At 39.8% G+C, this 15139-nt stretch overlaps 1 protein-coding gene across 1 annotated transcript; it reads left to right on the top strand.

Moving 5' to 3' along the window:
• Positions 1 to 6717: 6717 nt before the first annotated feature.
• On the top strand, positions 6718 to 12905 carry LOC124256255 (protein unc-93 homolog A-like). The gene is made up of 4 exons (XM_046690220.1): positions 6718 to 6919; positions 7243 to 7568; positions 11561 to 11828; positions 12353 to 12905. Exons 1-4 carry the CDS (start codon positions 6718 to 6720, stop codon positions 12577 to 12579), a joined length of 1023 nt encoding a protein of 340 aa, XP_046546176.1. The 3' UTR covers positions 12580 to 12905.
• The last annotated feature ends 2234 nt before the right edge of the window (positions 12906 to 15139 follow it).

The raw sequence follows: 15139 nt of genomic DNA on the forward strand, positions 1-15139 counted from the left end.
CACGATGGCGCTGATTAGTCAATTACGTATCACACATTCCAGTTGTTTATATTCAAGATCAATATCTTACGCCGTCTGCCAACAATCAACCAATTCACCGAACAGTGGTTGTTGGCACCTATTCTAAACCTGAATCAAGCTTGATTTTGGTGTATGAGAAACGAATTTGTCCATTTTGTAAGTGGTTGCAAGCTTACTAAGCTTTGCAGTTGATTTCATCTTATGCAGATGACGGTAAACAACGTGGGTGTCAATGCAGATTGAGACATAAATATGTTTAGCAAACTCTTACACGGGTATTTACTTCGGTTCCCACTATTGTGTAGACGTCCTGAGAGATGAATACGGTATTGTTTCATCGTTAAAATAATTTATTATCATTCTTATAGATTTAAATAGCCAATTTAGGTTCAGTTACGCAAAGGCATTGCAGTCACAAAGAAAAGAGAAAGAAAATAGAATGAAAACGCCAACATGACTCATCAAATTTGCATTTCATGGACTGTTTGTTATCATAATGTACTCATTGTTGTTAATTTAGGGAAGAAAAAATATCATGACATATGAGTGTGAGGAAGACAGGGACGACAAAACGATACAAGGCAAAGAAACCAGGAACTGCTTGATTTTGGCTTCAACTTTCCTGGCGGCATTGCACAGCGTTCAATGCCCTTCAGGACCTTCAAAGCAGCCTCAACGAGAAGCATGACCTTGGTGTTTTCTCAATGAGTGCAGTGTATGGTGTGCGTTTGTGTTCTCAGGTATGTTGGCACCAACTGTAATACGGTATTTTGGCGTCAAGAAATGTATTATTCTATCCTGGGTGTGTCACCTCATCTACACCGTTTCCAACTTCTACCCAACTTTCTACACCCTGATTCCAGCGTCGCTTCTTCTTGGAGGGATCTCTGGCTTCTTATGGACCAGCCAGAGCACGTACATCACAGTGTGTTCTTATTCTCTGGCCGAAAGGACGTCTCAAGAAACCTACGTTGTTCTCAGTAAATTAACTGGTCTGTTCTACGCAATTTTTCAAGCCACACAGATTCCGGGAAATTTGGTATCATCGTTGGTCCTGAAACAAGGAACGTATGACAATGTGACAACACAGGCTGTCTGTGGAGCTGCCTATTGTCCATTGTCCACTAATGGAACTACTATTCTGACTCCGGATGAGGGAGTGGTTCATATAATGCTTGGCGTTTTCGTGGCATGTGATATACTAGCTCTTGTGATCACCATATGTTTTCTCTCACCTTTACCAAAGAGTGCCTGGATTTCGGAAGCCAGTTTGAAAGACTCGCTGTCTTCCTTCTTTGTGACTGTGTTCACCACGAAGTTCATCTTTCTTGTTCCTATGCTGCTGTACATTGCTGTTGTGGGGTCCGTCTTCTTTGGAGATTACACAAGGGTGAGTAGGTCAATATTTGCCCATTAAGAAGGAATAATTCCTATGTTAAACCACCCGTGAAGATCACGGTTAGAACTGATCTTCAGAAACCCAAGATTTTCGTAAGAGGTGAGGCGCTGCTGACGCGATTGATACGTAGATCGATACTAAAGATGTTGATCACTGGATTGTCTAATCCAGACTCGATTATTTAAAACAGCCACCATATAGCTGGAATGTTGTTGAATGTGGAGTTAAACAACAATCAATCAATCAATCAACATTATTTACCTGGTTTTAGCAGTCTTTATAGGGCCACCAATAGGTCAAGTGGACAGAACATCTGCTTTCTGATCAGAAGGTCCTTGGTTCTACAGTGAGCAAATTGGACATTCTTTAACTTCATTTGATTGGTAAATACTTTCCACATAGGTGACCTACCACACTTATTATCCCAGAATAAGTATATAAACAAATTCATTTAAATGGAGTGAATTTAGATCTTTCGGTGCATAGCCATCTAACGATAGATCTACAATTATCTGATGCAGCTGGTATATATCTTTATAACCAATGATACGTTAATTTATATTTTACTTGTTTTAATTCTTGGCGTAGAGTTCAAATGTATACAAGCGTCACAAAAGTATAGGCTACACCTCACTCAGAAAAAAAGCTTAAGCATGAAATGATTAAACATGTCAGCAGAGTACAGAATCCTCTATCAGAGGCCTACAGCAAAGAAATTGAGCGCAGCTTAAGCATTTTGTTTCTTTACTTACACTTATGTAATCAAGAAATCATAGACAATGTATTACAAAAATAAAATTATATCTTGTTATGGTTGACATTTAATTTCACCAGAATTTAGCATAATTTTAGAATGCTCGTTCAGAGCGGCAAGTGAATTACTTGTTCAGATCTAGAAAAACGACATTTCACCAACATATTCTATGTCAATTTTTTTCTTCAGCCAATGCTAAATGTCCCATCCAGATTACCACAATTTCACTGTAACATATTACATGTAAATTAATGCTTTATTTCTTCAGCCAGCAGTAACTGTACTATCCAGATTAACGGAAAGTCACTGTAATTGATTAAATGTCAATTATAACATTGTTTTCTTCAGTCGTACATCAGCTGCCCCATTGGGATCCACATGGTCGGGTTTGTCATGGCGGCCTACGGGGCGGCAATTTCATTTGGAACCTTCGTGTCAAGTCGAGTAGCTAAGTACACTGGACGCCATGTGTTATTTGCGACGGCGGCGCTGATACATGCTGCTGTCTTTACCACACTTTACCTCTGGACGCCAAACGAGACGGATACAAAATATATAATCATGTTGCCTGTTGGCTGGGCAATAGCTGATAGTATTTTCCTGCCGCAGTTAATATGTAAGTATTCAGTTTACAACCACCTGAATATGGACAATACTAAGAAATGATAATCAATTTAACAGTCTTCCTGATTTTTAGTTATTTTCGTTCTGAAAGATGAAAGGGAATCCTATTGATTAAAACATAATTGTAGATATACTGTGAATATATTTATAAGTACGTGCAATAACAGGATTAAAATAAACACTGCGATCAGATGATATCAGGCCTTTTGTTGTTGGAGCTGTGTGATGAATTACAAAACAAACATCGCCAGGTGTGGTCGCAGTCAAGTAAGTGGGACACTAAAGTGTGTATTTGGTAACTGAAATTCTCTGTGCGGATCCGGAAGGGCTATCCGATAAATAAGGCATCTTATATAGTGTATATGTTGTCACCGGTACATATTATATATGACCGCGGCCATATAGCTGGAATATTGTACGTTAGGGCAGGTGTCTTGATAAGCGGGTTTCCACTGTATTGCACCATTTCTATTTTCAGCATTGGTTGCTCTGTACTTCCCAGAAAGAAGGAACCGGCATTTGCTAACGTCCACACTTGGATATCCCTTGGTTCGACGTTAACGTTCGCTCTGAGCAGCATCTTATGTGTATATGTCAAACTGTACACCATGTTTGCCCTGTTGGTGACCGGTATTGGGATGTATATAGTGGCAGAGATACTTTACAAAATGGAAACAAAGAAATACATGAGAATAAACGAATAAAATGGATGAATAGTATACTCATATTAACAGGGAAAATTCATGGATGTTATCTTCTTTGATATCTTCATCACTTGTTGAATGAGTAAGAAAGAATACACTTGTAATCGTTGTTTTCCTCAAAATACAGTTTTGCCAACCATACATTAAGTGATGACGGACTAATAATGTACCTGGAAACGTTGGTCGTCCGCAAAAGACAGTTTTTGCCAACCACAAATCACCCGATGGAGGAGTAACAATATACTCTGAAATGATGTGTTCCTTATAGTACAGAGGTTGACATCCATGCATCTTCCCTTTCATGTGAATCACTTCCAAATTCCATTCGACGGTGTGTATTATTTTGTTACAGAAAAATATCGTTGTACGTCGTAAGCTGATGTCTTAAGTATAGAGGGACGGTGGGGGTAGCCTAATGGTTAAAGCGTTGGCTCGTCACGCCGAAGACCCGGGTTCGATTCCCCACGTGGGTACTATGTGTGAAGCCCATTTAAGGTGTCCCCCGCCGTGATGTTGCTGGAGTAATGCTAAAAGAGGCGTAAAACCAAACTCACTCAGTCAGTCAGTCTTAAGTATAGAGATATACTGACGGGACATTGATATTTTACGGGCGCTTCTCTTGTTCTCTTGGGTACGTGCAAAGTGTTTTCGGTGTAAATATACTCTTTAAAACCGGAGGAGAACTTCATGTTTAATACATGATTAAAAGATTGGGAGATACATCGGATGTTGTAGATATGATAATAATGAATGTTGTGAGAGTACATCACCACTTGCACGTCCTTATGAACATAGTTGTTTGTCCATTGTTGTAGCCAAAGGACAATAATTAGGTCCACAAACAGCTTCTTTAGTGGCATTTATGATAAAAACTGGATTCATTGTAAATAACATGACATATCAGTTATGTAATAACTATATTTTTTACTCCTAACCGGATGGCAACTGGAGCATACAGTTCAAGAAAAGAAAATACATGCGTATTGTACTGAGTGAAATCGCTCCCAGTCCAGCTTGCTGATTAAGGCTGCTCTGGGGATTCTTAATTGCAAAATATGCCGTGAACGCTGCAAAGAAGGATGTTGAAAGAACTTCTTCTCTTTGAAGAAAAGCTTCGGTGGTTCATGTTCCTGAATCATATTGAGCGTTGTTTCAGGAACGTTCGACAAAACTCAAGGTTATTGTCAAACATAATTCAGCAGGTTAGCATCTCCGGACATTACACATTAAGCGACCATAATATAAGCTTGATACAGTCGTTATTAGCATTATTTCAATGAATGTTTACAATACGTAGTGATATCACATTGTAAATAACTGTACTGGATGTAAAGATGCTTTGAATTGTTGTAAATATTTTTTCACTTCATGTCAACTTTACGTGGGAGAAAAACCAATGTGATGCCGGTCAAAGAAGTTCACTGCTTGATACATTCTGCATCAGCAAAGGTGCAGAAAGGTCAAATGTATGTATACGAATGGTAAAGATATCACACTGTAGATAAATACATTAAATACACAGCTGCTTGGTGTTTCTTTGAGTGGCATTTAGAAGCTGGAATAATGAACAGGAACGATATTTATGGAAAGAAAACTCTTTTTTTTTTGTAAATGGATGCGACGTTTCAGTGAAGATGCCAACATTAGTGATACACAACGTTATGTACATGGAGAATAGGCCATGAATTGTTGTACAGTTTTATCACTTCATGTCAGCTTTATGTGGGAGAATAAAATGATGGTCAAAGACATTTGCTGTTTCTTGGATTCTGTATGGCCAAAGGAGCAGGTAGTGCTGCAATAAAAGAAGCTGAAAGAACTCCAAGACATCTTTCCTTCACACGTGACAACATAAGTGGTTCCTCTTTAGTATTTGTTTTGTTTGTTTGTAGTTAAACGCCGTACACAGCAACATCACAGTTATAAGGCAGATGTCTGTAAATAATTGAGTCTGGACCAGACAATCCAGTGATCAAAATCATGAGCAATGATCTATGAGCATCAATAGGGATACGATGACATTTATTAACCAAGTCAGCGAGCATGATCACCCTATTCCGTTTGTCGCCTCTTACGGCAAGCATGGATTGCTGAAGACCAATTCTTAACGAATCTCCACGGATCCACGTTTTCATAATTCTCCCTAAAAAATGTCCATGTTGTGTGACGGGCACAATTGCTGTGACGATGTATCCAGTTCACTTCTATACTCTGAAGTTTCCTGCTATTCCCAGAATTAGAAAGCGAGATATGGTTTTGAAAACATAATTTTGCATTCACTCCGGGGGCGTAACGTGCCTGTTGTAGATGACATCACACATACTATCTGACAAGGACTTGGCCGTTATGTAGGCCGTACATATGTTATCAGGCAACAATGTTACAGATAACTAAAGGCGGTGCTGCATTTTATCAGCAAGATTCGTCCAATCGATTTTAAGTTGATAATCACGCCGTATCTACAAGAGAATACGCCAGGTACAACAACACGTGAGTACAATACAAACTCTAAATCAACACTCACAACAAAAATGCCAGTAGCGTAATGATTAGTCATCTGCACGTTAAATCCTCTACTTATCCTATATCTTTACATTTTCAAATGTTCGTTTTCATGTTGTATGGTCATTTGTTAACCCTACACTCGGTAATATTGAAGCTTACACACGATGGCGCTGATTAGTCAATTACGTATCATCACACATTCCACTTGTTTATATTCAAGATCAATATCTTACGCTGTCTGCCAACAATCAACCAATTCACCGAACAGTGGTTGTTGGCAACTATTCTAAACCTGAATCAAGCTTGATTTTGGTGTATGAGAAACGAATTTGTCCATTTTGTAAGTGGTTGCAAGCTTACTAAGCTTTGCAGTTGATTTCATCTTATGCAGATGACGGTAAACAACGTGGTTGTCAATGCAGATTGAGACATAAATATGTTTAGCAAACTCTTACACGGTATTTACTTCGGTTCCCACTATTGTGTAGACGTCCTGAGAGATGAATACGGTATTGTTTCATCATTAAAATAATTTATTATCATTCTTATAGATTTAAATAGCCAATTTAGGTTCACTTATGCAAAGGCATTGCAGTCACAAAGAAAAGAGAAAGAAAAAAGAATGAAAACGCCAACATGACTCATCAAATTTGCATTTCATGGACTGTTATCATAATGTACTCATTGTTGTTAATTTAGGAAGAAATATCATGACATATGAGTGTGAGGAAGACAGGGACGACACAACGATACAAGGCAAAGAAACCAGGAACTGCTTGATTTTGGCTTCAACTTTCCTGGCGGCATGCACAGCGTTCAATGCCCTTCAGAACCTTCAAAGCAGCCTCAACGAGAAGCATGACCTTGGTGTTTTGTCAATGAGTGCGGTGTATGGTGCGTTCGTGTTCTCAGGTATGTTGGCACCAACTGTAATACGGTATTTTGGCGTCAAGAAATGTATTATTCTATCCTGGGTGTGTCACCTCATCTACACCGTTTCCAACTTCTACCCAACTTTCTACACCCTGATTCCAGCGTCACTTCTTCTTGGAGGGATCTCTGGCTTCTTATGGACCAGCCAGAGCACGTACATCACAGTGTGTTCTTATTCTCTGGCCGAAAGGACGTCTCAAAAACCTACGTTGTTCTCAGTAAATTAACAGGTCTGTTCTACGCAATTTTTCAAGCCACACAGATTCCGGGAAATTTGGTATCATCGCTGGTCCTGACACAAGGAACGTATGGCAATGTGACAACACAGGCTGTCTGTGGAGCTGCCTATTGTCCATTGTCCACAAATGGAACTACCATTCTGACTCCGGATGAGGGAGTGGTTCATATAATGCTTGGCGTCTTTGTGGCATGTGATATACTAGCTCTTGTCATCACCGTGTGTTTTCTCTCACCCTTACCAAAGAGTGCCTGGATTTCGGAAGCCAGTTTGAAAGACTCGCTGTCTTCCTTCTTTGTGACTGTGTTTACTACGAAGTTCATCTTTCTTGTTCCTATGCTGCTGTACATCGCTGTGGCGGTATCATTCCTCTTTGGAGATTACACAAGGGTGAGTACAGTCATTATTTACCAATGAAGAAGAAATAACTCCCATGTCAAACCACCGTTGAAGATCACGGTTAGAAATGATCTTAAGCAACACATGCTTCTTGTAAGAGGTGACTAACGGGCTCGCTGACTTGGTTGACACGTAGATGCGTAGATCGATGCTAAAGATGTTGATCACTGGATTGTCTAATCCAGACTCAATTATTTAAAAACCGCCACCATATAGCTGGAATATTGTTGCGTGCGGCATTAATCAACAAACAAACAATCAATGAATATTATTTAATTGCTTTTATCAGTCATGATAGGACCCCATTAGGTCAAGTTGATAGAACCTCAGCCTGGAATTGGGAGTATCCGTGTTTCGTAAGTCATATCAGCAAACTGCCTATAACTTCATTTGAGTGGTAATTTTTTTCCATAGTGGTGATCTACTCCACGGGCGAAAGTGAAATACCGGACCATTCTCCCTCATAAGTATATCAGGCAAAATACATTAAAATGCACGACAGAGTGATTTTAGATCTTTCAGTTCATAGCCAACTAACAATAGATATACACTGATCTATTACAGCAGTCATATCTAAAAAATCATGTAATTTCATATTCTACTTTGAACTATCACGGCGTAAAATTCACATTATACATGCGTCAAAAAATAGATTGCCACGTCTGATAATATAAAAGCCAGTTCAAAAGAAAACAAACTATCCTCCGGAAATAGATGACATGTGAAAATATATGACTGGATCTCTAAAAATCAGCAATGACACCAGGTGTTCGCGAAAAGGGTAAACATGTCCCCAGTTTTTCGCATCCGAATCTTCCATTGGATGCCTACTACAAAACTCATTTCCGTTAATTTCAATTGCATATTATTATTGGCAAAATGTGCACAATATTTGCCACTTAAAGTGACAATGAAAACACATTTTAAATTGTTTTGGGGAAAATGACCCCAAAGCACTAGGTGTGTACTTTCTTTTGTACGTGAGTTTATGGTTTGTGCTGTCTTTGCCTTGGGATACTTTGTTGCATGGAAGTTAGCGCAGTATGGACCTTTTTCCTATCATAAACCACATTTAACAAAGAAATCACATAGAGTCTGTTACAGAAGTAGAATTATATTATGTTATGGTTGGCATATACGTTCTGTAGAATGTAGTATGCTGTTAAAAGGTCGTTCAGAGCCGCAAGTGAATTGCTTGTTCAGATACAAGTGAACTCAAAACAGCGTGACGTCATCGTAGTGGAGTAAGCTACAGCGAAACGCCGTTTATCTGGGAATGCCAAAGGATTCGACGCATATAGCTCCGTAACCATATTATAGTTATCCTGAAAGTGTTAATGGAATGCCGCTTTAATAGATTACTTGTATGTATGTTGTTAAGTCACTGGCAACTAGTCCATTCTGATAAATGGATTTTCACTGTAACATATATTACTAGTTCCAAAATGAAAATTGTGGATGGTTTCATTTTATTTCTAAATTAGAAAATTTAATAACAATGATTGTTTCCATGTACATTTTAATAGGTAGATATAACGATAATATGAAGACGACAGAACAGCATGTTTAATGTTCATGACATTAAGTTAAGAATCGAAATGTGGTAAAGTTTCTCGATATGCACATTATTATTAGGATGTGTTTTTGGCAATTAGAAGATCACATTGATTGACTTTTAGTTGTTGTGGGTCACAAAAGTTTAAAGTGCTGGGTATGGATTTGAACTCACACCTTGAACATGGGCTGTGTATTTTCACCTGTTAAGAGTGGACAGGGGAGTTTGCCTGGTTTGCTTCCGTCCGCTTGTGGAAACTGAGTAATTTCTAGATGGTTGTAGTGTGGCATGCTTTTTTGTTAGAATTCTCTAGAACTGTATAACAGGTATATAAGGGATGGTTTCCGAGATGCATGAGAGACTACTACTGCAAACTGTTTTGAGCGGTGTATATTCGGCCTTGTCGATAGAGCAAATCTCAGATTATGATCTTGTTAAAACGACCGTTCTAATAGCTTATGAGTTAGTGCCGGAAGCTTATCATCAGAAATACAGAAATGTTCATAAAAGGGAAAACGAGGCTTTTGTAGAGTTTGCCAGGGAGAGGGAAACTCACTGTGTCGCTTATGAGAGATAATTCTACCCCATGGCCCGGTCTTATTTTGATTGATACTGGAGCTCATCAATCTCTTCAATTTTGAAGGATATTTTGCCTATTTCTGATGAGTCTTCAGAAAACTCAGATGTTTTGCTTCAGGGTATAGGTGGTAATTCTTCTGCACCTCTCCATTTTGTGAATCTGACTTCAGATCTGATTTCTAGTGAGGTGAATATTGGTGTTCTTGACTCTCTCCTAGTTCTGGTTCGATTTGTTGATCAGTAATGATCTTATGGGGGCTAAAGTTGGTGCAGATCCTATTGTCACTGTTACTCTGGAGAGTTGAGTTAGTGCAGAAAAGTTGGAGTATGATTTTCCGGGCAGTAACTTGTTTGATGTTGAAAGGCATTTCTTCCAAGACATCTTTGACAATTGGTTCCATTTATAATTTGTCAGGTACCTTTATGGATCATTCTCTTTATGAGGTAGAGGCTGATGACTTATCTTCAAAGGGTCAAATAACTCTTCAAGTTTTCTTGATAAGTCTGATAGTTTGTCAGGTGTTGATCACATTCTTTCTGGAGAGCAGCTTATTACAGCACAGGGTGAGGATGTTGAGTTGCAGAAATTGGCTAGTAAGGCTGCTTCTTTTAAGGAGGTTAACAAGGTTCCAGTTTGTTATTACTTCAAGGATGGTCCTCTGATGAATAACTGTAGGTCGCTAGACGTTCCCATGGAGAATCAATATTAATTGTATCACCAAAATGTGGTACTAAAACTATTTGAAAATCATGTCCTTTCATTGGCACATGAAAGTCCCATGGCAGGTTATTTGCGTGTAAACAAAACTTGTGAGAAAATTGTGGCACATTTCGCTGAATTTTGCAAGACCGGTCATGCATGCCAAGTTGTGGGGAAAACCAAATCAGAAAATTCCTATACCGGCTTTTGAGGAATCTCTTCCGTAGAGTTATTATTGATTGTGTTGCTCCACTACCTAAGATTAAATCTGGTAATCAGTATCTTCTCACTATAATGTGTGCTTCTACCAGATTTCGTGAGGCAATTCCTCTTTGTAGGATTGTCGCTCCTGTGATTGCCAAGGCTTTGATTAAATTTTTCACTTTAGTTGCTTTGCCAGATGTTGTTCTGTCTGATCAGAGCTCTAATTTTATGTATAAGGTTTTTCAACACGCTATGTAACAGTTGGGCATTGAGCATGTTAAGTCTAGTGCCTATCACCTGGAGTCGCAGAGAGGTTTAGAGAGGTAATCAAACTTTGAAGATTATAAGCAAGAGTTATTGTTTTGAGACAGAGAAAGATTGGGATGCGGTGTGCATTTGTTGCTGTTTGCTATCAGGGAGTCACTTCAGGAAAGTTCAGGGTTTGGTCATAGTGTGCACTGGCCACTAAAAATCTAAAAGATCAATGGTTCAATCACAATCCTGAGATCAATCTTTTGGACTATGTTTCTACAGACAGAACATACTTTCAAAAGTATGTGAGTTGGCCAGACAAATTTTCATGTTTTTATTTTGCTGGTTTAAAGGGACACTTACACGCCTTTTTTCTCAGTAGTTTCTATACCGCAACAACATGCACCAAGACGTTGCATTTGCCCATACCGAAACCAATAATGCCACGAAACATAGAATCGCCAATGGTAACTGTCCTATCCAGATCAACGAAGTTTCACTAACATATAACATGCCAATTTTTATTGCATTGTTTTCTTCAGCCAATAGTAACGGATTTTCACTGTCACATATTACCTATCATTTGTTCTCGCATTATGTTCTTCTGCCAGTGCTAACTGTACTATCCAGATTAACGAAAATTAACTGTAATTGATTACGTCTCAATTATTGCATTGTTTCCTTCCATCACAGTCGTACATCAGCTGCCCCATTGGGATCCACATGGTCGGGTTTGTCATGGCGGCCTACGGGGCTGTAAATGCATTTGGAACCTTCGTGTCTAGTCGAGTAGCTAAGTACACTGGACGCCATGTGTTAATTGCGACGGCGGCGCTGATACATGCTGCTGTCTTTACTACACTATACCTCTGGACGCCAAACGAGACGGATACAAAATATATAATCCTGTTGCCTCTCGGCTGGGCAATTGCTGATAGTATTATCCTGCCACAGATAATATGTAAGTATTCAGTTTACAACCACCTGAATATAAACAATAATAAGAAATGATAATCAATTTAACAGTCTTACTGATTTTTAGTTATTTTCGTTCTGAAAGATGAAAGGGAAGCCTATTGATTAAAACATAATTGTAGATATACTGTGAATATATTTATAAGAAGTACGTGCAATAACAGTATTAAATAAACACTGCGATCACATGATATCAGGCCTTTTGTTGTTGGAACTGTGTGATGAATTACAAAACAAACATCGCCAGGTGTGGTCGCAGTCAAGTAAGTGGGACACTAAAGTGTGTATTTGGTAACTGAAATTCTCTGTGCGGATCCGGAAGGGCTATCCAATAAATAAGGCATCTTATACAGAGTATAAGTTGTCACCGGTACATATTATATATGACCGCGGCCATATAGCTGGAATATTGCTGTGTGTGGTGTTAAACAAACAAACAAACATATTGTCCGTCAGGCAAGGTGTCCGGATAAGCGGGTTTCCACTGTATTGCACCATTTCTTTTTTCAGCATTGGTTGCTCTGTATTTCCCAGAAAAGAAGGAACCGGCGTTTGCTAACGCCCACACATGGTTAGCCCTTGGCTCGACGTTAACGTTCGCTCTGAGCAGCATCTTATGTGTTTATGTCAAACTGTACACCATGTTCGCCCTGTTGGTGACCGGTATTGGGATGTATATAGTGGCAGAGATACTTTACAAAATGGAAACAAAGAAAAACATGAGAATAAACGAATAAAATGGATGAATAGTATACTCATATTAACAAAGTGTTTTTAGTGTAAATCATCCTCGATAATCTCCAGGGTATACGTTACGATCACTCTCCACTGTACCCTGGATGCATCCACGGCTTGACCCGATAATTTTATTACCTCCCTTTGCTGGCTTTTTATCCAATCAGGTGTCTACGCTGGGGAGTTGAGCGAACGGGTCACAGCTCACTTTCGCTTCTTAAAGTATCTAACCGTTTAAACTTAGCAACACAATTGATGAAGAGGTACTCTGAAAGAGGTAGAAGGAGTTCTTTCATATATTATTTTAAAGTTTTTGTCAATTTGTCTGTATGATTTCCCCAAAAATCTGAGTGGCACTGCGAACAAACCTTCGCGACGGCGTCCTCTATCTCTGTTGACACTGGCAAGCTCGGATGTAACGGCGGCTTAGCTGATTAGCTACTGTGAGAATGCGGAGCCAGCAAAGGGAGGTAATATAATTATCGGGCCAAGCCCCATCCAGGGTATAGTGGAGAGTGATCGTAAATTACCTTGGAGGTTGGGTGTAAATATACTCTTTAAGAAAGTAGGGGGACTTCATGTTTAATATACAATTGAACAAAATGGGCAAATGTGAATATTGACATGATTATAATGAATATTTTGAGAGTGCATCACCACTTTCAAATCCTTATGACCATAGTTGTTTGTACAGTAATCGCTCTTGAAAGATGATTGTGTATGACGTGAAATTTGGATGCATACGATTTTCAATTTCAAACCAAACCCAGGCTGGAAACAAACACTAACAACTGTGTGATGCAAGATGATTGTCAAAATTAATGGTCTACAGTGATTTATCGACCTTCTTGAAAACCGTCAAAATCATGAATGACACCCCGTGCACGTGTATAGGCTACAGCGTTGTGCACGTGCATCCAATGCATTGCGTTTAATGGTGGTGATAAAGAGAAATAGTGGTGCGTGTAACTACATGATGAAACATATATTTAACTGTATTACAAACACGTGTACTGTGAAACCTGGCTTCGGCCATAGTGAATAAATCTGTACAGATCCAGGTCAGAATTGGTCTTCCGCAACTCATGCTTCTAAGAGGCAACTAACAGGATCAGGTGGTCAGGCTCGTTGACTTGGTTGACACATGTCATCGTATCCAAATTGCGCAGATCGATGCTCATGCTGCTGATCACTGGATTGTTTGGTCCAGACTCGAATATTTACAGACCGTCGCCATTCAGCTTGAATATTGCTAAACAACAAACAAACATATGTTGATAATAATGAATAAATTATTCCATTTTTCTCCCGGCCTTCGTATTTTCAAACATCCTGTCTAATCTCATTTGTCAAAAACATAATATGTTTGAGATGGAATAGTCTTCAGGCTGCGATTTAGGATGTAACTCTTGTTCTCCGATAGGAGGAGCTGAAGAGTTGCATTTGGGCCCAAGACACGTTATATTGCAGACAATCTTGCGTGCCTAGTGACTGAGGTGAAAGTGTCACACTGGGCCAAAACAGCCAAATACCAACGTGCTGGGCAAAGGCGATATTTGTTAACCAAGACGGTTGCATCAGGCAGAGTACTGGCTAACGGAGTGTCACTTTAAGCCAAGTAAATATACTGAGTCAAAAAAGAAACTTCACATTCTTTCTTCAGGGCACTATAAACGAACAAGAGATGTCAAGATGGTTAAATTGTTATTATTTCATTGCTGAGATCTGTGTGATGTACTCGATACACTGACAGTGCCATAATCAGTTCCATTAGGCTACACCGCCGTTCCAAAACATGGGTATACAGAATGTCAAGTCACAAGAATAAAAATGCGAAATTTCTCAGTTCAATATCGTGTATGGCCGCCCCGCGCATTCACCACTGCCAAACACCGTCTCCTCATCGACTGCCTGATGCTTGTGAACACATGGTTGGGGATTCTGCGCCTTTGCTCTTGCAAGGCAGCGACAAGTTCCTGCAAATTCTGAGGTTGGTTCCTAAGACCACGAAGCCTTCTCCCAAGTGCATCCCAAACGTGCTCTATTGGATTAAGGTCAGGGGACCTCGATGGCCAGTCCATGACGTTGATTCTAGCGTTTTGAAGGAAATTTCGTGTCAACATCGCGGTATGCGGCCGAGCATTATCATGCTGGAAGTGTAGACCTGGGCCATGAGCCGCCATGAAAGGAACGAGTTCAGGGGTGAGCACCTGGTCGCGGTAAGCAGCAGCTGTGAGGTTTCCACGGATGACCAGAAGTCGGGAACGGTTGTTCCCACAGAAAGCACCCCACACCATGCAACTTCCGGCCCCGAATCTGTCGACTTCCTGTACACAACATTTGGCATACCGTTCACGACGTCGTCTCCAGACTCTATGTCTGCCGTCCGCGAATCTGAGGGTAAACCTGGATTCATCGCTAAAGACGACTCGATTCCAGTTTCTCTGGATCCATCGGAGGTGACGTTGGGCCCACAGCAGACGTTGACGTTGATGAAACGGCGTCAATATTGCCCCACGATATGGACGTCGAGAATGGAGAGCCCGCAACCGATTTCGAATG

Source organism: Haliotis rubra, unplaced genomic scaffold, assembly GCF_003918875.1.
Source record: "Haliotis rubra isolate DU_JTF1 unplaced genomic scaffold, ASM391887v1 Scf621, whole genome shotgun sequence".
In the NCBI taxonomy this organism is placed as follows: domain Eukaryota; kingdom Metazoa; phylum Mollusca; class Gastropoda; order Lepetellida; family Haliotidae; genus Haliotis; species Haliotis rubra.